Here is a 26,034-nt window from a genome sequence, read left to right as displayed (position 1 = left end):
GCAGGGCTCTTCTTATGTTCTTAAGATTTAGCAAGGAAGCACAGTTAAACCAAAGTGGAAATTTTGTTCAATCATGACGATGGATATAGATTTGAAGAAAAGGATTTTATATATTACTTTTATATATCACTTATATGCCTTGCACTTTTTTCCTACGCTCAGGAGCCAATGTAGTACTTGTAATGCAACCTGTAAGAATATGACACTTGAAACAAGAAGATCAAGAGAAGTATGCTGAAACTCTGCAAGAACTGAGAACTAATAATATACTGCTTGTAGAGCTGCACTTACAAAATATTATGCATATGTTATATTATTCTATAAGATTCCAAAAGGAACCAGTACCAGAGAGTCTTTTGTAGAAAACTGATTTGATGCAGAAAGCTGGTTTTGGCCACCTGTGGCCGTATCTTCCTTAAGGCTGAGAAGAAACTGGGGGAAAGGGCACAGATGGAAAAAACATCCCTTCTTACCAACAGACTTCAGTTATCAGAGGGTATCAAGGTTGCCAGATTGAGACTCATTGGCGCTATTGAAAGTATTATGCCCAGAAGAAAGTAGGTGAGAGGTTAGAAGGTGTCCTTCCAAATTGAGGGCAAGATAAGGGGGTTGCAGGATTTGGAATTCCCCTTGTAGAAGAGCAAACCCAGAACTGCATCTTCAAATCAGAACTAACCCTAGATACTTTACGAGCCAATAAGATAACAGATATTAGAATATTGTAATATTGTTATGATTATCTGAAAGTATTAATTCCTCTACGCTTCTATTGTAAGGGGATGAGCTTTTACACACAAGGAGACCATCTACTTCTGTGTAAGAAAAAGGGGCTCATCCACTGGGTAAATAAAAACCATCTGTTTTGCTTCAATTCAAGAAGGACTCCTGGATTTTATTTTAATTTTTATTGTGGTTGGTCAGAAAAGGGAGAATGAACCACAAAGGTGCAAAATTTTGCATGTAACAATGAGATTGGGTGTCCAGAATTAAAAGAAGGCACTGCACATTTCATGTAAGTATGTGTAATAAGCACATGAGAACACATGAAGCTGCCTTATACTGAACCAAACCACTGGACTATCAAGGTCAGTATTGTCTACTGTAGCCAGCTGTGGCCCTCCACGTCCTTCATATCACCTGTCCCCTTCTACTGGAGCTGCCTGGGATGAGGCCTGGGACCTGGCCTGCAACACAGGCGCTCCACTGCCCAGTCACAGCATGGCCCTCATCATCCACTGGAGGCTTGTTCGTACCATCAAGCTTTCCCTAACAAAACAATCTTGTTCAACAGACTTCTTTGTCATACAACATGAAACACCCTGCACAGAAAAAAATAATTCAGAAGTGAACATATCAAGCTTTCCTGAGAGTTATGAGTTATTAGTGATTCACTTGTCAAGACAGCTCAAACAAATGGATAGGGAAAAAGCACTTAAAAGTATCATAAAAAAGAAAAACTAACTCCAGTATGCATAATTGTTTTTAGAGGACCCAACGCATTTCAACCTTGCCCGTCTCTTTCAAGGATATTTCCTTTTAGAACTCTTCTTGCAAAAAGCAGGTTCTCTAAAGCAGTGTTTTTCAACCTTTTTTGTGCAAAGGCACACTTTTTTCATGTAAAAAATCATGAGGCACACCACCATTAGAAAATGTTAAAAAAATTTAACTCTGTGCCTATATTGACTATATATAAAGTAATTCTCTTGAATAGGAATCAAATAAACACAAAGAAATTATTTTATAATTACTTTATTATGAAATAATAATATTTTATTTTATAATTGTTCATATTTCTGTTTACTTATTATCAAAATGAACACAAAAGAAATCAAATAAACACAAAGAAATTTTCTGATTACTTATTCAGTGCGAAACCTGGGCCTGTTTGGCTGAACACAAAGATGATATTCTGGCAGGAATCGAAGAAAGACACACACGTAGCTCTTCGTCAACAGCTCTCAGTCTCTCTCTGTCTTTAGTTTTCATAGCAATCAGGCTTGAAAAGCTCATCTCACACAGATATGTAGTGGAAAATGGGAGCAATGTCAAAATAGCTTTGTTTGCCAGAACGGGGAACTCCTTGGCAGTATCCAACCAAAAACTGTCCAAAGGTAGATCAGCAAATCTTAGCTTGAAACCACGATTTTGTCTCAGTTCAGTTAGTTCCTCCTGCTCCTGTAAAGTCATGTCCTTTCCACCAACTGATGCTGAGCTATAGGGGTCCCTAACCCAGTCAAGGTATTCAGTGGAGACTGAAGAGAAATAAAATGACAACTTCTCCTCGAGAGTTTTTAAATGTTTAACTATTATCTCACACAGTGCAGCAGTGTGAACACCTTGCCATTGCTTGGTGAGTGTGAACATTTCAAGATTGCCACTTTCCACGTGTTGATGCCAGAGTTGCACCTTTGAACGGAATCCATTTATTTTATCTGTACTTGTAAGCAGGTTTTCATTTCGGCCTTGCATTCGTGTGTTCAGTTCATTCAGATGATGAAAAATATCTGCCAGGTATGCCAGCCTTGCACACCACTCATCACTTGCAAGCAGCTTTGCATAATCTGACCTCTCATTTGTCAGAAACACTTTAACTTCCTCCCGCAGCTCATACACACGAACCAAGACCTTGCCACGCGACAACCACCGGACCTCTGTATGAAACAGCAAGGTTTTATGCTTCGCTCCCATCTCCTCACACAAAGCTGCAAACATGCGACTTTTCACGGGTCGTGACTTTACAGAGTTTACCATGCGCACAACATCATCCAACACAGGAACTAGGTCTGCTGGTAAAGTCTTGGCTACGAGGGCCTCACGGTGTAAAAAACAATGCGTAACAATCACATCTGGATTTCTTTCCTTCACTCTGCTCACAAAGCCTTTGGTGCGCCCGACCATGGCTGCAGCTCCATCGGTGCAGACACTTGTGCAGTTTTCCCACTTAAGTCCTCCTTGTTCAAGGTATTCTGATGTGACCCGAAAAATTTCTTCTCCTGTTGTTTTTTCTGGCAATGCCTTGCAAAAAAAGAAGTTTTCTCTAATTGCATCACCATCCACAAAACGCACATTGGCCAAGAGTTGAGCATGTCCACTGATATCAGTAGACTCGTCAAGTTGCAATGCAAATTTCTCACTGATACGGATCTTTTCCAAAACCACACTTTCGATGTCTGCAGACATGCCATTAATACGTCTGGAAATTGTGTTGTCTGAGAGAGGGACTTTGGCTATTTCCTTAGCTGCTTCAGGTCCGAGCATCTCCTCTACAATAGCTTTGCAGGCGGGAAGTATTAATTTCTCTGCCACAGTGTGCGACTTTTTTGACTTGGCTATAAGTTCAGCAACTTGATAGCTAGCTTTAAGAGCTCTTTCATTTACCTTTGTGGTTTTTCTCATGAAAGTTGCCTGTTTCTCCGTGTTTTCACGCAGGCGAACAAAAAAGTCCGCATTCTTGTTTTGAAGCAAAGGGTGTTTCGTTTGGAGATGGCGTTTAAGTTTACTTGGGACCATAGCACTGTTAGATAGCTTTTCACCACACACCACGCACCGTGTAGTTGGTTTCTTTGCATCTCCGGTGAAAGTAAATCCAAATGAAATATAGCTTTCGCTATATTGCCTTGTGCCAGAGAATTTGCTTGAGCTAACCATCTTTGCTTTCTTTTGATCTCCACTCATACTTGCTCCGAATTTTGTTCAGAGTCCAGTTCTTTCCTTTTCAAAAACTTGTCCATCACTGCAGTATCTGCTCCTGTCTCACTGTCACTCAGTACTTACTGCGCTTGTCTCCTCCAGATAGCCGCTGTCCATCACACTCAGCGCTCTTCTGCTCATGTCTCCTCCAGATCCATCAGTCAGCGCTCTTCTGCTCATGTCTCCTCCAGATCCATCACTCAGCACTCTTCTGTGCTGCGTCCGCGATAATCCTCCAGAGTCCAGATCCATCGGCGCTCTTCTGCGCATCGGCGATCTACTGCGATGTCTCCTCCTGTCTATTTGTGAGCCGAAGCCGCATGTTACGGATGAAATTGGAATTTTTCCCACGGCACACCAGACAATGTCTCACGGCACACTAGTGTGCTGCAGCACAGTGGTTGAAAAACGCTGCTCTAAAGTACCTGTTCTCTGCTAAAAGTGCTGAAAAAGGAAAATAAACTTGAAGAAGAGCACCAAGTTTAAAATACACTGGGTAATTTTCTAAAACTAAAACCAGCCTTAAAGCACCTTCAAATGTTTTCCTCTTATTTAAAAACTACAGTATCTGCTTCTACCTCCCAGGGGTATATTCACAACACACGGAGACCATCTATAGATGCAGTTTTGAAATGAGTAAAATAATACCTGCAAAATAGGAATCTACTTTTGACAAAACTAGACCCATTCGGAGGAAGAATCAATAGACAAGGGGGGAAATATCTTCAGCCTGCGTACGTTCGCTTTGCTACCAATGAGGAATTAACTCATTCTAGAAATCCAATTCACACAACCGTCCAGAAGCAAAGGTGCTTTTATTAGTACAGAATCAAAATGGAAGAAAAGGATCCATTCCAAACTACACCCTGCCCTCTTATTATTTTCTGTTCCTCCCTGTTAAGTAGCATTTGCCATCTTCTGGCTTTTGTGTAAGGATGTCTCCCATTCACGACCTCCTCTAATCAGTTTCTCATTCTGCATCTTTTGCCTTTATCTTTCCAACTCTGCACTTCCATGTCTCTTCAGTCCCCCCCTAATGCTAGCTTCCAACAAGCCAGCTTTTCATCCATTTCATGCAACTCAATTTCCATTCACCTGTCTTTTAAAACCTCACAGTTCAAAACAGCGAATTGAGATTTGCTTTTACATTTTTCCTCACTGGGAAAGGATTATTAGAGGCTTGACATCAGCTTTTATGTTCCACAAAATTATCCTGCTACTCCTTGGTTTTCAGTTCATGTTCACAAATTATATTTTAACATAAGAGTCATTGTAGAGAAATAGCTAGCCAAGCTATTTGCACCCACTCTAACTCTTGCCTGTAATGCCTTCACCTTTGTGCTTTTATGCAAAGGCGCATTTTCTATACAACTTCTCTCTGGAGGACACTGTCTCTGGGAGACAAGAGAACTGAGAGACAGTATCGTAAGGATTTTAACTGTGAGGCAAGTGAAGGATGTGGAAGAAAAGCAATGCTGATGAAGAACACAGATATGAGCATCCAAAGGAAGAGCATCGTAGAATCATAGAGTTGGAAGGGGCCATACAGACCATCTAGTCCAACCCCCTGCCAAGTGCATGATCAGCTTAAAGCATCTCTGACAAAGATTCATCCAGCCTCTTCTTGAAAACTGCCAGTGAAGGGGAGCTCACCACCTCCATAGGCAGCTGATTCCACCTTTGAACTACTCTGACCATGAAAAAGTTTTTCCTAATATCCAGTCGGTACCTTTGTGCATGCAATTTAAGCCCATTGCTTCGGCTCCTACCCTCTGCTGCCAAATGGAACAGCTCCTTGCCCTCCTCCAAATGAGAGCCTTTCAAATATTTAAAGAGAGCAATCATGTCCCCCCTCAATCTTCTCTTCTCCAAACTAAACATTCCCAAGGCCCTCAGCCTTTCCTCGTAGGGCTCAGTCTCCAGACCCCTGATCATTCTTGTCACTCTCCTCTGCACCCTCTCGATTTTGTCCACATCCTTTTTGAAGTGAGGCCTCCAGAACTGCACACAATACTCCAGGTGTGGCCTGACAAAGGCAATATAGAGAGGGGCTATGACCTCCTGCGATTTCGATGCTATGGCCCCTTTGATACAACCCAAGATGGAATTAGCCTTTTTTGCCACTGCATCACACTGACTGCTCATATTTAGTTTACTGTCCACTCTTACCCCAAGATCCCTTTCACATATGTGAAGTGTATCCCCCATCCAGTATTTGTGCTTCCCATTTTTGTGGCCCAGATGTAATACTGTGCACATCTGGGCCACAAAAATGGGAAGCACAAATACTGGAAAAATGGGAAGCCTCAAATCTAAAAATTCAAGACGGGACTGTTCAACTTGCGAAACCAAGTCCACTAATGACATAAGGCAGCCCACCAGTGACTAGATAAATATGCTGGCACTGAAAAGCAAGGGGGGTGCTATGCATCTTGCAAACTACAAGATTTGTATCAGGTGCTGCATTTGACTTAGTGGATATCTATAGGGTATCTGCTATAGGGCACATCTGACTGCAGATGCTGCAGATGCCTTCAGCCTGTTCTACTTCCCTTTGAAATCAGGTCTAACACTCTATAGACTCGGGATGCTTGGAAGGTACAGGATTCAGCCATTGGCTGAAGCTAAACAGGTACAGGTCAGGAAGCACTACCTGGGGAAAAAAAGGTTGCTCACCATGTAATGTGATTTGAATTGATTGTCTACTTAATTAATTTCAAATTAAAAGATTAGAACATAAAACTAAACAAGGTTGCATTATCTTTAACTGTCACTGAATGGTCTTCTGCACAGATGCACACTGGGGACTCGACATTCACAGGTCCAGTTTGGGACTGCACAGAAGCCACCAGGATGAACTATGACCCTCTGAGAACTGGCATTAAAGCATGTCACTAACTTGAGCAATCCAGAACGATAGAACACGTAAAGTTCTTGGTCCAGAGTACAACTACTAAAAGGAATAACCCGAACAAAGTTCTGGATCAGGTAAAATTCTGGTACCATGTGGGGCACTGTGATGATGCAAAAGTCTCTGTCCTGAAAAAAAAGAAACAACATACCACAGTCACTCCTAAAAACTATACATAAATTGTTTAAGGAAGCAGTTCATAAAGAGAACAATGATGTCGATTACATGAATGGAGAATTCAAATTTATATATACAAATTCTGTAAATTTATACTAAGCGGGTATTCCTTTTTATACGGCTACCCTTTTTATAAAATCATAGTAGAGGGGGTATCCCCTTTTTTACAGCTTCCTTTTTAATAAAGACTGAAAATGGTTGTGAAATAACAGTTGCTGCGATAAATCTGTTCGATACATCTGCTTAATATACTCTTATTTTTGGGCCTAATCCATAAACTGTACTGAAATGAACGGGGCACTTGCTAAAGAAAATTTATTTTTGCTGTGCTCTTGCACTGCTCACAATCATTCCAGTAGGGTCTGTGCCGTAGAACCGCCCACTATATCATGATCTAAGGTCTATTACAAGTTCTCAAACAGGTTAAAGGTGCAGAAGTATCTACATCTATCCAGAAATGGTCTCTCAGGACCCTATTTCCGTCCACACTGCAAGTTCAGAAGCTCCAGGACCATCCCAAGACAGAGGCACAGTGACACACCTCACCCCCTTACTCCTGGTTTAACTCCTTCTTTGCACCCCTGTCCTGTCTACCACAGAGCCCTCTAGGCTGCATTCCCCACCTTGCTCTAATGAGCCACTGTTTGAATGAGCAAGTGCACTTGAACATGTTCGATCAGAGAAGAAAGGATCAGCTGCCCTCTCCCTTTGCTTCCCCTTCTGTAAACATGGTTGAGACAGGTGTGGTTGTGGAGAACAGAAGTCACACTACTAGCATCCAAATTATTAAAGTTTATTAAATAATGATGTATACACACAAGATCTCTCCAGGCAGCAGAAATGAGTAAAGAAGGAAAACAAATTAGGAAAATGCATTCCGGCTCCCCTTCTTTTTACTTGGCCTTGAGGAGGGACAGCTAAGGACAGGTACTTATTTCTTGGCGTTACAAGCGTTCAGAAATATTCCCTTACCTCGATCGCATGGTTTGAGGAGGCCTATCTCTTTTGTCCAGTAGTAAGGAAGGATAGCTTGAGACAAAATGACTAAGAGCATCTCTCCAACTCCTTTGTGTCCCTAGAATTTATAACCTTCAGTTGCGGGGGGGGGGGGGGCACTTTCTTGTTGTTAGGCAAATCCTCTTGTTCACCCAGCAAAGTGACACTTCAACATTTGGTTCTCATGGCTCTGCTGCTTGAGGTGTTGCTTCTGCTCTCTCTCTTGTTGACATCACTAGAGGTTGGATGGCTCTTAAGTTGGGGGATGATTCCTTCCTTGCCTGCTTTACCTCTTAGGGAGTCAGTTCACTGCTGGTATGCATACCACTGGTGAGGAGAGATGGGCACGGAATGGAAAAAAAACCCAAACCGCTTGGTTCGTGGTTCGTTCATTTTCACAGAACACAAACCACGAATTTACGAACCTCAACCAGTTCCTGAACTGGTTCAAGGTTCGTCTGAGCCCAGGACGGCCCCCTTCACGCTCAGAAAGCCCAAACCCGCAGGGAATTTTCAGCAGGCTCTCCTCCAGCCACCCTCAAAGTTTCATGAAGATTGCAATACGGATCTCCAAGTTATAGAGCCCCAAAGCCAGTGCCCCCAGGAAAGTCCGATTCAATAGAATTGGAGCCATCAATGGCAATTGCCTTATGCCTCCATTTGAAGTGATGGACCCCCAGACGTGGCAGCTAGGTAGGGCGAGAGCCTGTGGACAATTTTCTGCAGAATCTGTCTCACTGAGCAAGTACATACATGTTGAACAAACCAGATTTCCTAAAGCAAATGTATTTTTATGTTACTATTTTGCGCATACTTACTGGGAAAAGCTTGAAAACAAATGTCAAGAAATCCAATGACCTGTAAATAGAAGCAAACGTTTTAAAGACGTTCTGGAATGCACAGTGCTTCTCAATCCTGCTACCTCTCACCTTCCTTCTTTCAAAGAAAGCCATTCACCATTTATCAGCTACGCTGGCAAAACCTAGTTTACAACTGTTCACAGTTTTCTTGATGAAAATGGTTATAGTAACATCAGTCTCTAACACATCTCCTGCCTCTCTAGACTTCCTCTCTTTCCTTATTTGGAGACTTTCTTAGATCCCAGGAATCCCCTCTGACACATGAGGAGTCAAATGAGGGGGAGGGGAATAAATGCAGAGAAGCCACATTCGCTTGTGTCTTGTTCTAAAGAAGAAAACCTTGGAAATAACAGAGGCTCCTTCTTTGGAGGTAGGCAAGACTTGGCTTTCCAAAAATCCTTTCAGTGTTCCATATGAACTCAACATTTGTCACCTACGTGAGACCCTGCATTCACTCAGGAATAGCATGAGGATCTTTTCGAGTGAACAGAATATGATTTATTTTGGAGCAAACGAACATAAATGAAGAAAACAGAGCAAGGGTCATCAACTTCACTAGATATATCCTATTTAAAAAAAGACCAATGGATGGATTTTGGATGGATTTTGATACTGGATGGATTTTGATACTCTGGAACTGTAACAAAACATTATTGTTGAGATTTAGCTGCACGTCATTGTAAACTCATAACAAGTGAGAGAGTTTCCGGCAATTGTAAACAATTTTTTTTGTTTTCATTCCATAGCTAAGATTTCAGCCTTGGAAGTGTTACTTCCCAGAAGTATTTCGAATTCATAACAAAAGTATGGCTCCAGCATACTTTTATAGCGAGATCTAACCTGTTACTCGAGCTTGTATGGTGACATGTATTCTGGGAAATATAATTCTGAAGAGATATTTGTATTAATCTTTTAGATCTTTTATTTGTAAACAATTAGTGCTAAGATATATATGATTTTCTGATGTAGCTGTTCTTTATGCATATAATAATAATAATAATAATAATAGTAATAACAACAACAACATCCGGTTTATATACCACCCTTCAGAACAACTTAACACCCACTTAGAGCAGTTTATAAAGTATGTTATTATTATATGAGCTAAAGTGATGATATGCATCTGACCTTTATTTGGAAATAACAAAACTCACATTTCTTTATAGATCACTGTTTGGTTTCTTAATCGATTGTGGGTACTGACTGAAAGGGAAAGTAAATTGGCAAGCAGAATACTTTGAAATAATTTTCCTTTCATTAAGGGCTGCTCATTAAATTTGCTGATGATACCAAATTGGGAGGAGTAGCAAACACCCAAGAAGATAGAGTTAAAATTCAACAAGATCTGAATACTCTGGAGAAGTGGGCAGCTGTGAATAGGATGCAATTCAACATAGATAAGTAAACAGTATTACAAAAATATGAAGCACAAATTCTGGATGGGGGATACACTTCTGGGTGGTAGTGCATGTGAAAGGAATCTTGGGGTAAGAGTGGACTGTAAACTAAATATGAGCCGTCAGTGTGATGCGGTGGCAAAAAAGGCAAACTCAGTCTTGGGTTGTATCAAAAGGGCCATAGCGTCGAAATCGCAGGAGGTCATAGCCCCTCTCTATACTGCCTTGGTCAGGCCACACCTGGAGTACTTTGTGCAGTTCTGGAGGCCTCACTTCAAAAAGGATGTGGACAAAATCGAGAGGGTGCAGAGGAGAGCCACGAGGATGATCAGGGGTCTAGAGATTGAGCCCTACGAGGAAAGGCTGAGGGCCTTGGGAATGTTTAGTTTGGAGAAGAGGAGATTGAGGGGGGACATGATTGCTCTCTTTAAATATTTGAAAGGCTGTCATTTGGAGGAGGGCAAGGAGCTGCTCCAGTTGGCAACAGAGAGTAGGACCTGAAGCAATGGGCTTAAATTAAATGCACAAAGGTACCGGCTGGATATTAGGAAAAACTTTTTCACGGTCAGAGTAGTTCAAAAGTGGAATCAGCTGCCTAGGGAGGTGGTGAGCTCCCTTCACTGACAGTTTTCAAGAAGAGGCTGGATGAATATTTGTCAGAGATGCTTTAGGCTGATCCTGCACTGAGCAGGGGGTTGGACTAGATGGTCTGTATGGCCCCTGCCAACTCTATGATTCTATGAAATACTGTGTGTAATTAACACAAGCTCTATCTAATAAACAAGGGTGAGCAACAGCTGCTAGAAAGGCCTAGGGATTACCGTACATGAAACCTATTTCCCAGTCTGCTGTCTCAGCCCACATAAAGCGGAAGGGATATGTATTGATTTTATTGACAAGTTTTAGACCCTGCCCGTTTGCCCTCATCAAGGCCACAAAGCCTCTCCCTGGGCAGAAGTACACTGGCACAAATACCTCATTTATACCCCACCACTCAAAGCAGCTTCCATTGTTCATCTCTCCTTCATATTAACCTCGCAACAACCGTATGAGGTAGGTTAGGCTGAGAGTGTGTGACTGGCTCAAGGTCATTCAGCAAATTCCCATGACAGAGGAGGCTTTCAAACATATGGCATATGGTTGAAGTTGGGGCATAGGGGAGCTCCTTTGCTGGTCTCCTGTTGAAGAGGGGAATGTAACCCCCTCTTCCCGGTTGTCTGCCGACTCACTTAATGTGTATACTATCTCCCACCCCACAGGATGTACCAGGTTGGGTTTGGTATATGGGCCGCTGTGTAGAGTTGCTGCTTTCTTGAGCTGTATTTTATGTTTTTAGTGTGTTTTAATGTGGCCTTTAGTACTTGAGGTTGCCCACTCTGAGCCCACTTGCATGGAGAGCAGGCTAGAAATCCAATGAACAAACAAACAAACCTGAGTCTCAGATCCTAGTTGAGCACTCTTATCTATACAATCAGATAAATGTAATTATTTTTTATGATTATTAACTTCATTTATACCCCACTTTTCTCTCCAATGGGGACCCACGGTGGCTTACACAATCCTCCCCTCCTCCATTGGGAGTGGTGAGGCTGTTTGTGCATGACTGGTCAAAAGTCGTCCATCAAGCTTCCATTGCAGAGAAGGGCTCGAACCCAGGGCCCTCCCAAATCTTAGTCTGACACTTTAACCACTTTGCAGCACTGTATATGTCTAGTTAGAACTCAAAGGAAACCAGAACATAAAAACAAAGCCCTTTTATCTTGCTTTGAAATGAAATGTTGAGGCTTTGCACTGCACTGACCTTGTTTCATGTTGCTCTTCGATACAAAAGAGTTGAATGCAGAAAGCACTGACTGCTCCTTTGTAGATGGGATGGAAAGCCTCTTTCTCCACACTCAGAGTCTCCATGGCTCTCAAAGCCTTGTCTTGCTCGCTGTCTAACAGTTGTTCTAGTGAAGGCACAGACAATACTGGCTCTGCCTGCAGTAAGCAGTAAACCAAAAGCCCTTGTAAATAAATAGCATCATACAGCAGAACACAGCAACAACGGTTTACATTTTTTGCTCTGGAAATGAAATTCAGTTTACATAACAAACAAAACACTTGTTTGGTTTAAAATGTTACTTGAGCCAAACTAGATGTTACAAATAGGGATTTGTGATCTGGCATTCATATACCAGTCTATTAATCAGATTTATGCTGATCTGGCAAAATCCGGCTATGCCAGTTCAAAATAGGATCCGGGAAAGCCAGATACTAATGCCTCGCTCTCCTGCCATGGAGCTTGCCACAGCAGAGCTTCAAGCCGCTTCGCGCTGCTGCCGCCCTCTCGCTCACTGCTGCTCCACCTCTGCTGCCGATGACTGCTTTTCTCTGCAAGGCGAGGGCCATGGATTCCCCGCCTACCTCCACACTTGCCCAAGCTCCAAAAGAGTCCTTCAAGCTGCTGCCAGCCGCCTTTTCAACTACAGAGCTTGTCCAGCAAGCTTCACCCCCACTTGCTTCAGTTTGGGATTCTTTGGTTTTCACATTGGGGTTCTCTGCTTTTATACTGGTTCCCTTGCCATAGTTTGGTTCTGTTGGGCTATGGTGGTTCAGGTTGCATTGGGAATGGGATTTGCATTGGGACTGGCTTTTGGCTAGGGGATGCCTTTGCTTAAGGAGTCTCTTTGCCTGGAAAGCCTTGAAAATGTTTCGTCCATAGGAAACAATGGTCAGTAGCCAGGTTTATCTTTTTCAGGGATGAACAGAACTGGGCCCTGGGGACCAATCTTCCTGAAAATTGGGGGGGGGGAGTTTTTAGTGGACAGGAAGGAGTAGCTTCCCTGAAAATTTGGTGGAGTTTGCTTTAAAAATGTTCTCCCCAGCCCCTGGATAGTTTTCCTCATAGAGATTAACAGCCTGATAAATTTAGGATTCTCTAATCCTACCAAACTGGATGAAATCTGACCTGGATTTCAGAGATACCAAATTATTATAGTAGCCCTGATGCCCCAATCCAGTTTGAGCTCATTTTTGTGTGTGTGCACACCCTTAGTTTCAAAGAGCTGTTTCCAGGCATTGTTGGTCTGCAGTGGAGCACCAGGATTAGTTCAGTGGCACCTTAGAGACATGAGGAGGGATTGTAAGCGGTCGGCCCGGCCTCTGCCATTTAAATAGCAGTTTTATCTATGGCTGCTTGTAATATTAAAAATGTTCAGGCCTCTGGAGTTAGAATAGCTGCTGTTTGGCCACCAGAGGACCTTCAGCGGTTGCTGAATCCCGCCCAGGAAAACACGGCATGAATGGAATGCCGCACAGGAATGCGGAGTGATTGAGAAGCGATTGGATTTACTATCTCTCCGGCCCCACCAGTGCAACAAAGGTCTCGCAGAGTCATCCCCACTTAACACATTCCTGTCCCTTCTTCCGTGATGAGATCTCCTGCCCTGACTGAGGAGCTAATCAAATGACATTCATAAGTATATACAGTTGTTCCTGGGAGGGAACAGTCCCTCCCTAAAAGTACTTAACTTAGCTCCGGTGGACTTCATCAGCAAACTGTCCTTTTTGTGCAGCACTAGAACTAGTTTTACATTTGTATTCACACACCCCGGCAGCTGCCAGTCAAGGTACTCGAGCCTTTTGTCTAACCCAGGAACTAACCGTTGGAGCCTTTGTTCTAACAGCTAGGTGGGCTCTTCTACCTCAGGGCACATTTTTACCTATAAAGGTAGAGCTCTGGCCCCATTCAAATGGTTCACGCTTCCGGATCCATAAGCATTATTTCCTTGAGGTTTGCCCAAGCCTCTTGCTCCCTTGGCCAAGGACGCTGGTGTTCAAAGCTACCCTCTTCTCCACGGACTGGACCCCTTCTCCAGGATAGGTAGATATTCTCTCTCTCTCTCTCTCTCTCTCTCTCTCTGTGTGTGTGTGTGTGTGTGTAATTATTTCCCCCCAAGTAACTTTGTGTATATGTGCATGAAGGTTTGTTCTTTAACAAAAGTTACTGCTTGACCTTAAGAACCAGCCTTGTTTGCTATTTTGGAAGGGACCTGGTACACACCGGTGATAGATCCCAGTTACCGGCCTCTCGTGTAGCTATCTTCCTTGCTTGCTAATTCCCCCACAAATCATATTTTTTTGAAAGGAGACCACTTCCAGTAACAGGATTTCTATAACAACTATGAAGCATTTAACTTCAGTTTGACTGTGACAAATGATAACATTATGCCAAGCTGGATCCCATACATTGGCACTACACAGACTGGAAAAAAATGACAGTTCAATGGCAAATTCATAGGAGAGTGAAGCTAAGATGAACACAAAATTCTGGCTCTGAAAAAGAAAAGATGCTGAACATGGTCATAGCAATGAACTGGCACCTTATTTGAAGCCAAGCCAGGCTTCCCCCCAGGTTTAATCCGATTATCTCACCAAATGCTCAAGGCAAGGCTCAGAAACGAATCCAGTGCAATCAGAACACTACAAAATATGTGCACAGTGCAGCCGACTCAAAGGCAATAAATGATAAATTATGTCCAATAAAGCAACTCAGCATACTGCCAGATATGAGAAGGACATGAGAGACATTACATGTGAAGAAATCCTAACCCTTAGTACGTTTGTGAACAGATGAGTCAAATTTTCATTTGTGAAGCTGAAAAACCAAAATGTTGCCAACAAATCTCCCCAAAAAACACAAAGCAAGACAGTGAGGAGAAGAAAAAGTACAAAAGAACAGTGTGGAACCGGTGTTTTGTTGCTTTCTTGTAAGAGAAATGGCAGATTTGGAAGAAACATGGAAAAGCATAAAGCAGGATTAAAAATTCCAGTCTTTTGGTTCCAAAAATGTCCTGTGTCCTGTTTTTTTACTGAATGAGCATGACAAAAGCCATATCAATTTAACCTGATTGGCACTATTCACAGCAACAGATGCCTCCGAAATCTGGTGGACCAAAGAAGGCCTTAACTCTTCTTCCACCTCTCTATAATACTATCTACTAACCAGGAATGAAGGTTTCTCCCTACTGCATTATTCTTAACTAGGGATAATTTTGATTTAGAAATCCACCGGCACAGAGAACATTGCAAAATTATAACATTAAGACAAGAATCACTGTAAAATCATGTAGTGCTCACCTCTGATATTCTAAAAAGACTACTTCCTGTTGCTGATAGAACTGTACCTGTGCTGGATTCTGAAGACTGAGAAATGAGGCTTCCAACTTTGCTAACATCCTATAGAAAAACATATAAAATAATACCAATATTCTGGCAAACACCATCTGTACATACATTTGCTCTGGAAGCATGAGAATCAGGCTCTTTTCTTTGTAAGAACTTAAATGCGCAGCTATGGTGCCATGTTGAAGGACACTAGGAGCAAAGGTGGATTTCTGGGTGGTTAAAAAATGGTTCAATTTAGCTCACGCTAACAGAACAAAATACGTACTTGACCTCATGCTGGCATGCAAAGAGCCTACGGTCTCTTGAAACTATGCTCTAGATTTTCTTGAAATCTTCACTCAGAAAAAGTATTACTATCGTTATAAAACAGGCAAATGTTTTACGTTGCCTGATGTTCTCTAGCATTTCAGTGGAAGCTGTTCACATATTCCACTGCAAGTCATCAAGAGATCAAGTAAGCCTGTTCACAAGTGACACTGAACAATCCATGCTGTTTTTATCTAAACATGTGTTGAATAATTCTCATGTTACGTTCAACACACGTGTAGCTGAATGTCTGATTGAAATCCCATACTTACTCAGGTACTGGTCCCCATTTTCATTTATAAAGTGAATACATGTTGGCTCTTTCTTACAAACAAGTAGCACACACTCATCCATGCAGGGCGTATGTGCATTCACTTTAACATTTGAACGGAGCTGTGACATTAGATGCCCCATCATTCTATAAAGTGGTTACCGTTTTTGTCTAAAATGAGAAGCAGCCCTTTGGGCCCCACTGATTTCAAAAGGAGAGTTTAGCAATTGTTGTAGATCTAGGACTGAACCAAGATGGTGGCAGCTGTTCCTGATTACTTTCATTCCTTGAAAAAACACCAGGCCACAAGGATTTTTTAAAAAATGGTCACAGGTCTTCTTCTCTCCCCAACACCCACTGAAATGGAGGGTGATGCCCCTTTGTGACATCGTGAAGTAGTTCACTTTCATAAACATGTGATGCTGTCTCATCCCAGTCAGAGCTCTGGTCATCGGGCTCAGTGTCAGCTACTCTGCAGCCCTCCAAAGTCTCAGGTGCAGACCTTGAACTGGAGATGCTGCAGCTTCAGCCTGGGGCTTTAAGCATGCAAAGCAAGCACTCTGCCACTGAGGCTCAGCTGCTCCCCTCTCTTTATCACTGATGTCAAATGATGTCATTCCATAGCCAAAGCTTATTAGCTATGTGGCATTCTCATTTCATTGCACTGGCAACGTGGACCCCGACTGGCTGGAATCAGGGCACTCACTAGCAGATGACTATACTTTGAAAAGGGAAAAAAGCTGACACAGATACCCAGAGGGGCAGCAAACAGGCACCAAAAAGCACATAAAAGACATTGGGGGTGGGTGGGGGGTGGGGGGGAGAGACTCGCACTGAAGTGTTTGCTTTGCAAACTGTCAACACAGGCTTTCCAAGAAAAAAAATCAGTGCTTTATTCCAAGGGCTTTTCCTTTGGTTGAACTATGCTCCTACTTTTGAATGGCCTAAAGAGACTACACTTTAAAGGCAATTTCTGTAAACATCTATTATTCCTGTAAAGGAATGCCCTCTAAATACATAAATTCTTCTCTTGTACATGTCATCATACACTGCACCGGAAGCCATGCAGTGTGCACTGTTAATTGGTTTACGTAGCACAATCTATCATCATCATTAAATTTATAGTATGCCCTCCCCACGAGAGGACTCAGGGCAGATTACAGCATATAAATAAATACAATAAATATTGTATCGACATGCATGACTCTTTACAGACCACAGGTCTTAGCAGTGAGGACCAGTGAGCTGTGACTCACGAAAGCTCATGCCCTACCACAAATCTTAAGAAGTGAGCTGTGACTCACGAAAGCTCATACCCTACCACAAATTTTGTTAGTTTTATAGGTGCTACTGGAATCTTGCTCTTCTCTATTCCCATCTAAAATCTGACATAAGGGAGAAAACGGGGGGGGGGGATAAAATGAGGACCAATGGGTGTTCAGTCCTGTTACATGCTCCCCATTCTTTAATTGGGAGAGTCCCACATTCTTTCTCATGCTTACCCTAAAGAATTTTAGGTATAGTTGTCATTCCCCTGACAAAATAGGCTCCCATGTCAGGGGGAATGTTCCATGCACTGAAGGGAAGTGCCACCAATAGCAGAATGGATCCACAAGATCCAGCCCAGCATTCATGAGTTTTGCATAAAAATATTAAAGGATTGAAGGATAATTACATTCTGTTTCTAAGTGTCCAATCTTGGGAAGCTTGTAAGAAGGGGCTTATATCCCACCCCTTTACCCAGTCCAGTTTAGATCTTTCCTCCTTAGGCAGAAGGCTCCCTGTCCAGAGAAGGCCTCATACCTGTCTGAAGAGAGTAGGAAGATGCAAGCCAGGGCATGATGGAAAGTCCCCTCTTCTGTTCGCCTCAGGTTCTGGCATTTATAAATACACTGTCTCTGACCAGGGAGGTTCCACTTAGCTACTGTGGCTAATCCATTCTAAACAAGTTAAGAGAGCACAGTTTTCTTTCCTTCCGGGTGTCCTAGAATCATAACTGGCTTTGTAGCAGCGGAGTTCAGCCTTTCTAGACCTGGGACCACTTTTAATCCTCAGTGGTAGCCTGCGACACACTGAGCTCTGAATACATGACAGAAAGTCATGCGACATCACAGTCACGTGGCAGAATAACATGACCAGAGAGAAGGAGCCAGAATTATGACCTGAGTTATGAGGAGAAGGTTTCCCCACTGCAAGCACATGCACAGCATTCAAAGACCAACTAGTGGAGGTAGACAGGTTGCGGGGGGAGGGGGGGCAGGAGAAGACAAGGGAGAGCTTTCATGAGGGGTGGGGGTAATCCGAAAATGTCAGTGCTAAAAAGGAGCTCCCTCCACCACTGAATGATGCCTGACTTTCTGCTTCACAGAATGGATACAAATTAGTTACATTTAAGCCCTTCCAGAGCCCATATTATCAGTGGGTGGTGGTGGTAGTCGAGAGTGCCCTCAAGTCAAAACTGACTTATGGCGACCCCTGGTGGAGTTTTCAAGGCAAGAGAGTAACAGAGGTGGTTTGCCATTGCCTGCCTCTGCAACCCTGATCTTCGCTGGAGGTCTCCCATCCAATTACTAACCAAGGCCAACCCTGCTTAGCTTCTGAGATCTGATTAGATCAGGCTCACCCGGGCTATTCAGAATCAGGGGAGGGGAGAGGTAAGTGGACATATAATTCTTTCTCCTTAAAATCAAATTCAAAAATGCCCTGTGTGAAACTGCCTTATACTGAATCAGACCACTGGTCCATCAAGGTCACTGTTGTCTACTTCAGCAGCCAGGCTGAAGTCGTTCACATCACCTCCTGCCTGAACCATTCAGCTGGAGGTGCCAGCACTCGAACCTGGGGCCTTCTACATGACAAACAAATGCTGTTATCATGGAGCCACACCCCCTCTCCAAACTGTACATAGCGCACTGGATCCAAACCCTGAGGTGGTATCCAAACATGCTCTGTCACTTACAAAGACCCTTTCCATTCATAAAAGAAATTCTTGGACTCAAGCCTATGGTTTGGATCCAATGGTGTATACCCTACCACAAATTTTGTTAGTCTTACAGCTGCTACTGGACTCTTGCTCTTTTCTAATAGTTTATATTGTTACAGTTCATTGTTTGTTTCAGTTGAAAAATAACATAAATTTTTGTTCAAAGCTGAAAACATCTTTTTCTTTTCAATCTAATGTTCCATAGTACCTTGGTTTCTGTATCTTGGGTGCCCAGGCTTTCTGATCTTTCTCTTGTCACGATGCTGCTGACTTCAGCTGAACAGAGAAAGTAACAGGAAAAAAGGCATCAAACAAAAGGGAATCAATAATGATTACCAACATTTAACACCTTATTTCATGGTTTGGGTTTATACTGATTTATTCATATACTAAAGTTTTGGGGGGAGTAGTTTATCCGGAAGCTTCTCTCCCCCTTCCCTCTCTCCACCCTCTGCATCCACAGCTATTAACACCAGACCTCCCCCCACAAAAATATACCATTTTTGAACTAGCACTTTGATTCTGAAGTCTAAATAAGACATTCCCCACAGTCCTTTCAACAACTGTCGAGGATTTTTTATCTGAATGTGGATCCTCACACCCAACAGAACCCCTATGGTCCACCCAATTCAGTAGTTTTGGCTCCCTACCTTGGGACACGATAACACTGTTGACAAAATCCCAATTCTGCACTGGAACAACCGCATTAAAGCGATGCCAGACTATGTTGTAAAGCTCTTTAGAGATCTATGAGAAAAGGTTATCTTTTGAGCCAAGTGGGCATCTGGTGGCCTGGTAAAGGGGTGAAGACACCACCAGTGCCATGGTCAGACCATTATCGGCTGACGGCATGGGTGTCTGCAGCTCTTCCTCCTTGCATGGGTGGCAGGCTGATCAAAATGGCCCACCCTTGGAAACCGATGGGTCTACTTGGATCCCAGAATGCTTGAAGGGATTCTGAGAGTTTAAATGGCTACTTTGCTGGAGCCTTGGGACAAGCCTAGAATGCTAGGCTCTCGAGGAGGGCTGCCCTCCATTGTCCTCTTCAACTCAAAGACAGAAAACTGGATCCACGGTTCACTGGGGACCTGGAAGAACTGAAGAGGGCTGGAAGACCTCCAGGGTCACTGGCGGAATTTCTGGGCCCAATCGGATATAATGCATTACAGAGAACACTGGAAAGCCTATGGGGTGGGGGTGAGAGTAGTGAAGAAGCAATACTTCTCTGCTACCTTTGCATCAGTTGAAGCACATCATTTAAGATAACACAGGATATGATTACTCTAAATGTAGAATCCCAGAATTCTGGAGCATTGGTTGCTAGCTGTGATATTTTTATGCGATTCTTGGCAGATAAAATCGCTCATCCTCTCCAGTGCTACTTTGAGAATAGAGGAACTTGAAGTACAGTCTGGTCCTTCCTTAGGGATAGTTTCTGTTTGATCTCTTTGACAGGATACTAGGAGCTCTGAAGGCCACCACAATGGAACTTAAGATTCTTGCCTGTCACAGCTGATAAAATTCTTGCAGAACTAAGGAGAAGGAGCTTCTTATGAGATTATTAATGTTTCCCTCATAGAGAGGGATTTCCCAAACCTGCTAAAACAAGCTGCTAACCACTCCCTCTGAGGAGGGCTCCATCACTGTTGGCTGCTACTAGGCTACTCTCTCCTCAGACCAGTAGAGAGGGAGGGTGTAGGAGCAGGTAAATGGAACATCTGTCTTATGACAGTCCAGACTCTGAGATGTATGGGGGAAGTGCTGTGCTGAGCTCCATCAGCTTGCCAGACCAGACCTGCTATATCACGGGGGCCTCTCAACTGTGGCACCACCTCTGTTGAACTCTCAACCGTATCTTTTTTAGCATTGGTGTACAATGTGAGTTGTAGAAAAGAGCAAGAGTCCAGTAGGATCGATAAGACTAACAAAATTTGTGGTAGGATATGAGCTTTCGTGAGTCACCGGTCACCTCTTCAGATACAGCTGTATCCGTACCTACCACAAATGTTGTTAGTCTTATAGGTGCTACTGAACTCTTGCTCTTTTCTACTGCTACAGACAGACTAACATGGGTACTCATCTTGATGTGAATTGTGTTTTAGGGATTTTAATTATTTTTTTTCATATTTATTGCAGCCTCAGAGTTTGTAAGATACAGGATGTAAATGTTTTAAATAAACCTAACAAAGCACAAAATGAAGGCACGGCTTTAGGATGTAAAGACGTTCAATATTTTCACCTATGACACTTGGCTCCTGCGGAAGCTTAAGTATGTCATCTGAGTGTGGTTTACAGAGTCCATGGAAAGGACCCAAGTCAAAGCAGTCATGAAGCAACTGTATGTTCACTTCAGAGCACACGCTCATGAAGCCCACCGCCTTGCCCTCATTCTGAAAGAAATCAAAATGAAAAGGTGGTCACTCTCTCACAAAAAGGGACTCTCAAAAGCTCACATTTAAAAGGGTAAACAGGGGTCTAAGGGCACCTTAAAGACTAAACAATTTTATTCCAGCGTAAGCTTTTATGGGCAAGAGCACAGTTCCTCTAAACTCCTGTTTATTCTTGCTGCAACAATATTAACACAGCTACCCCTGTGGATTAGTAAGAAGAGACCTCACAGGCCCAAGGCACCCTATCCTATGTAATATTCTTAAAGCATCTCTGACAGATAGCTGCCAAAAAGTATCATTATTTCTGGTAACCTGTGATTTCAACTGAAATCAATACAATTTACTTTCTGGTAAACGTGCTTAGGATTATAGCACTGCATTCCTTTGGCACATACAAAAACCACAGAAGTAGGAAGAACTGCCCAGGTTATTTAGCATTCATGTATACTGTCTTGAAAATAGTATTTTACAAAAACAGCTTCCTGAAGTTTCCTCATGATCTTAAAGTAATGTTTGTTAAAAAGCAGGCTGACACAGCTGCCTAGTAACTGCACCAGTAATAAAAATAATAATAAATACATATAGCCCCCCCCTCCCCGGCCCAGGCTGATTGTTTATTTGCTTAGCTGAACAAAGATGGAGCCCAGCAGTTGCCTGGTGCCAAGGCAGTTTGAGACCCAATGCTCAGCAAATCCTGATGGCACCACCTCTCTGCCATATGTGCAAAATAAGAAGTTGCCAGCTTCATTCTCTTGCCAGGCAAACGGACCTCTGTATTGGTCCACACGGCAGCGCTCTACCACTCAACAGCAGTGCTGATGGAGCGGAGACACAGCAGACTGCGTTTTCTAAGGACTGTGGAAACAACTGTCAGATAGGATCGAATATTTATAAGGGAAGCTATCTTTTAAAAAATGTGCTCTTGTGCTGACTGTTTCCAACTTTAAATAACATCACTCTGATTGGAAAAAAAACAAAGGAGCCTTGCCCAAACACTCTGCAGTGGCTTCTCTGCCGTTTTTGGATTATTGCCCTCCACTCCTTAAACAACAGAAAAGATTGCACCTCACCCAGTCTAGCATTTGAAAACATCAGGATTCCTCTGTCTTCAAACACAGGCAGTAATTTATCAATCCCACTGACCTGCCATCCCTTCACGGGCTAATATTTTAAACCTATGCATACACGAGGCAGTTTCTGATCTACACTTTCTTATACTGACAGATTTCATAACCTTATAGTGCTAGTTCATTAACCATTATGCTTTTTATTAATTACATGGTTCTTTCTACCTGTAGCAGCACAGTAAAACTTTAAAGCTTCATCACCAGTGAAATTCCATAACCAACTCCTCTTCTCAGGCCATTCTTAGAAAAGATGGAAAGGAGAAGTAATTTTTCCTTAACAAACCCTCATACAATTTCTACTGTGATTCTCCATGGTCATAGATTCAGAGGAGTTAGCCATGTTAGTCTGTAGTTTACAAAATAGTAAAGAGTCCAGTATCACCTTTAAAGACTAACCAACTTTATTGTAGCATAAGCTTTCAAGAACCACAGCTCTCTTCGTCAGATGCGAAGAGACGCATCTAATGAAGAGAGCTGTGGTTCTTGAAAGCTTATGCTACAATAAAGTTGGTTAGTCTTAAGGGTGCTACTGGACTCTTTACTATACTGTGACTCTAAAAGCAAAAAAGAGAATCTGGCAACTCTATCCACAAGCAGACAAGCCGAGCATATCCTACTTTGCTTGGGTACAGAAATGTTTTTGGTGTGATCCCCTGAAAATCATCCTGTGATGCGTGAACACACACACACACACACCCTAAAAGCATAACTAGGATTTTAGAAGCTATGAGCCAGGCTACTTGGTACCAATCACTCCCTGTGGTACAAAGTAAATAAATTATTCCAAAATTTTGCCTCTACTTAAATGCAGACACAGACTTTCCTTTCTTCTCTCAGGGAAAATCCATTATTTCAAAAATGTCGTCAGCACTGAAACTTCACTTACATAATTGTGTGTGTTTTCTCAAGTTCTTCTGGTATACTCAATATCCCATACAACAAAGCTAGGCAGCTGTGACCTCCTGCGGCCCAAGGGAGGACTTGGTAGTCCAACCTGGACAAGGGGCCTGGAGGGACCATATTCCCAGAAGCTCACAAAATCAGGCCCCCAGGCTCAGCTACTGCTGTTCTGAACATCATCATCTCTGTTCTCCAAAGCAGCCATGGCTGGGCCTGCAGGACTCATGGCAGTGGGGGTGCGAGGCTGCAGGCGTGGGGGATGCAGATATTACCAGGCTGCTGTTGCTTCAGGAGGGGGTGACACACGCAGACTTGGTTCATCAGCAGTGGAGAGCCCAGACTTGTGGCAGCTGCCACACAGTCCCCTCCAGGGGGGCTGGGCCACTACCCCACCTTGCCCTAGTGGCACTGTACCATTCACTGTCCAAGGAATCACTGCTCTACAATCAAAGCATCTATTTCCATACCACACGAGACAGCCAGGTTGTAGCAATCTAGAACTTCCAGGCACAAGAGTCAAGACACAAGCACAGAAAAAACTGCGCTCTGTCAAGTAACCACTACGGAAAATCTGGCAAAATCCAGATTACGGCAGAGGGTGTTTGTACAATCCCCAAGCACAGGTCCTCTAATTCAGCAGAAGAAGTGATGGCAGGAAGCCTCCTCGGTCCCAAGAGGAGTTGATCATTGCTGTTAGCAGTCCCTGAAATGTCAGGACTGAATCCAGGTCACTTCCTCCACCCCCAACTCACAGAGGTATCACGAGCCTGAGAAAAGCAAAACAGCATCAAGTTAGCCTTCATCCCTTCTCTCACCTCACAAACTACAGCAATGTTCTGATCATCTTGGGCTTCTATCAGTTCTGCAAGAAAGTATTCGCCGTAAGTATCTCTCAGAGTATCATTCTGACGTGTGAAGAGAGGGGCGAGGTCGTCATGGTCTTCTACCCTAACATAAAAACAAAACAGGTAATGCCTTTAAGATTAACAAGGTCTGAAACCAATCAACAGGTAAGATCCTGCGGATCCATTCCACTAGCGGAAGCACTCATATCGTAAGAGGAAGATTATGTCAACCACTTTGAGGGTCCCCATTGGGGAAAGGAGGGGTATAAATGAAGTAAATAAATAAACTTGTTAAACAGTAGGATAGAAAAGAGAGCAAGCCATCTCTGGCCTCTTTTGAAACCGCTCACAGGGAGTGAGTTAGAACCAAGCCCCACAGTTTTTCGTAGCAGGTTGGGGAAACTGCACACATGAGATCAGCATCTTCCACAAATCCAAAGCAAAGAGGATCTTTTGTGAGATGGCAGCCAATCCACCTATGCCTTGGCTGCTGAGGGGAGAAAGGTTAGGCCTCCCATCCTCACTCTCCCTGGAAATCTGCATCTTCTTTCCAGTACTGCACGTTGGGGCACTTTAAACTTGAGAGTTGCTGTGAGTGGATAACTACATTGCCCCAAGCCACTACTGGCGGGCGGGCTGTGTCTTCGTTGTCTTTAAGGAGCGTGTGCCAGTGAAATTTGGAACTGAACATACCCGCAGAAAGTAAAATGAAGAAACCTGAAGCTACTCTGAGTGAGGGATGGAGGTGGAGAGCCCACCTGGGGGCCACTTTGGGGGCTAAAGCTTGGAAGGAGTTTTTAAAGTCCATAAACACATTTCTGTTGAAGACAGAAATGCTTTCTGACTTTTTACTGATGCTTGGTTACTACTGTGCTTATCATTCGTGACTATTTTGACTAGTGGCTATTTGGGACATTTTAATGTTTACGGTTTATTACTGTTTTAAGAGCCACCTCAGAAACATTATTTATCTGTTTGATAAATAACATGTCCACATACACTAATCCCAACCAGAAGAAAGGACGTGTTGCATAGTGGTCAGAGTGGCAGATTTGGGATTTGGAGACTCCGGGTTCAAATACCCACACCACCATGGCAGTTTGCTGGAGACATAGGGCCAGTCTCACACTCTAGCAGTGCAATCCTAAACAGAGTTACTCCAGTCTAAGCCCACTGAAATCAATGAGCTTAGACTGGAGTAACTCTGTTTAGGATTGCACTGTTAGCCTAACCTATTTTACAAGGTTGTTGCAAGAACAAATGAAAGAGAAGAGAATGATGTAAAGCACCTTTAGACTTTAGAAAGGTGGGGTATTAATAAAGTAAATAATAATATGTTCCTCTCTCTCCCTCTCCAGTCAGTTCCTCTTGCAGTTATAAATAGGCATCCTCCACAATGAAGACCTAAGGTCCAGTTTATACATTCTGCTGAGTTGAGCTTTTCCTGGGCTGCACCACTTCAAACTCCTGGGCATTACATACGTGGACACTAATCACAAATAAAGCCTCCCTGCACACAACAAAACAGCACACCGTCGAGCTTCTCCCTGACATATAACTTTTCAACATTCAGATACTTCACGGAGGGCATTTCAACAGGAAACTTTTACGTGGGATTGGCACAGTGCCACTGGGGAAGGGGACTCTCTTGCACTACTGCAGCCGAACATCTACTTCTTACACTCGGATGCTCAAGTGAAGGTAGACGTAATGTTAGCCGGGACGTGCAGTTTAAAAAGGTAGGACAGAAGGCTCTGTTAATTTCCCCTCTCTACAGGAGGGTAGTTTAAAAAGAGAGTGGGCAAAGATGCTCCTCAGAAGGCTTGTTAATTAGATGAAATTAACAAACTCTTTGAGAAGCCTTTGGGCTCTATCTTTTTAAACTATCTCTGTTGAGAGAGGAACTGGACAGAGCCTTCGGCTTTTAAACTACGCCTCCTGGCTAACACTGCATCTTCCTTCACTTGAGCGTCCTAGTGTAAGAAGTATCGCGTAGAGAGACTCAAATGGAG

General features: G+C 43.1%; 1 protein-coding gene across 1 annotated transcript in view; it reads right to left on the bottom strand.

The window, feature by feature from the left end:
• The window catches only part of CFAP61 (cilia and flagella associated protein 61), a 198,205-nt gene that overhangs the window by 151,657 nt on the left and 20,514 nt on the right, over nucleotides 1-26,034 (bottom strand). Inside the window, exons 7-13 of the mRNA XM_054984388.1 lie at nucleotides 23,993-24,125; nucleotides 21,000-21,150; nucleotides 18,969-19,036; nucleotides 15,153-15,251; nucleotides 11,833-12,011; nucleotides 8,593-8,632; nucleotides 6,590-6,729 (exon numbers count right to left, since the gene is read on the bottom strand). Coding sequence (XP_054840363.1) covers nucleotides 6,590-6,729; nucleotides 8,593-8,632; nucleotides 11,833-12,011; nucleotides 15,153-15,251; nucleotides 18,969-19,036; nucleotides 21,000-21,150; nucleotides 23,993-24,125 — 810 coding nt within the window. The remainder of the gene's footprint in view (nucleotides 1-6,589; nucleotides 6,730-8,592; nucleotides 8,633-11,832; nucleotides 12,012-15,152; nucleotides 15,252-18,968; nucleotides 19,037-20,999; nucleotides 21,151-23,992; nucleotides 24,126-26,034) is intronic.

The sequence above is a fragment of the Eublepharis macularius genome, chromosome 7 (genome assembly GCF_028583425.1).
Source record: "Eublepharis macularius isolate TG4126 chromosome 7, MPM_Emac_v1.0, whole genome shotgun sequence".
In the NCBI taxonomy this organism is placed as follows: domain Eukaryota; kingdom Metazoa; phylum Chordata; class Lepidosauria; order Squamata; family Eublepharidae; genus Eublepharis; species Eublepharis macularius.
Note: the sequence above shows the minus strand (reverse complement) of the source record. Positions and strands in the feature narration are given on the sequence as shown.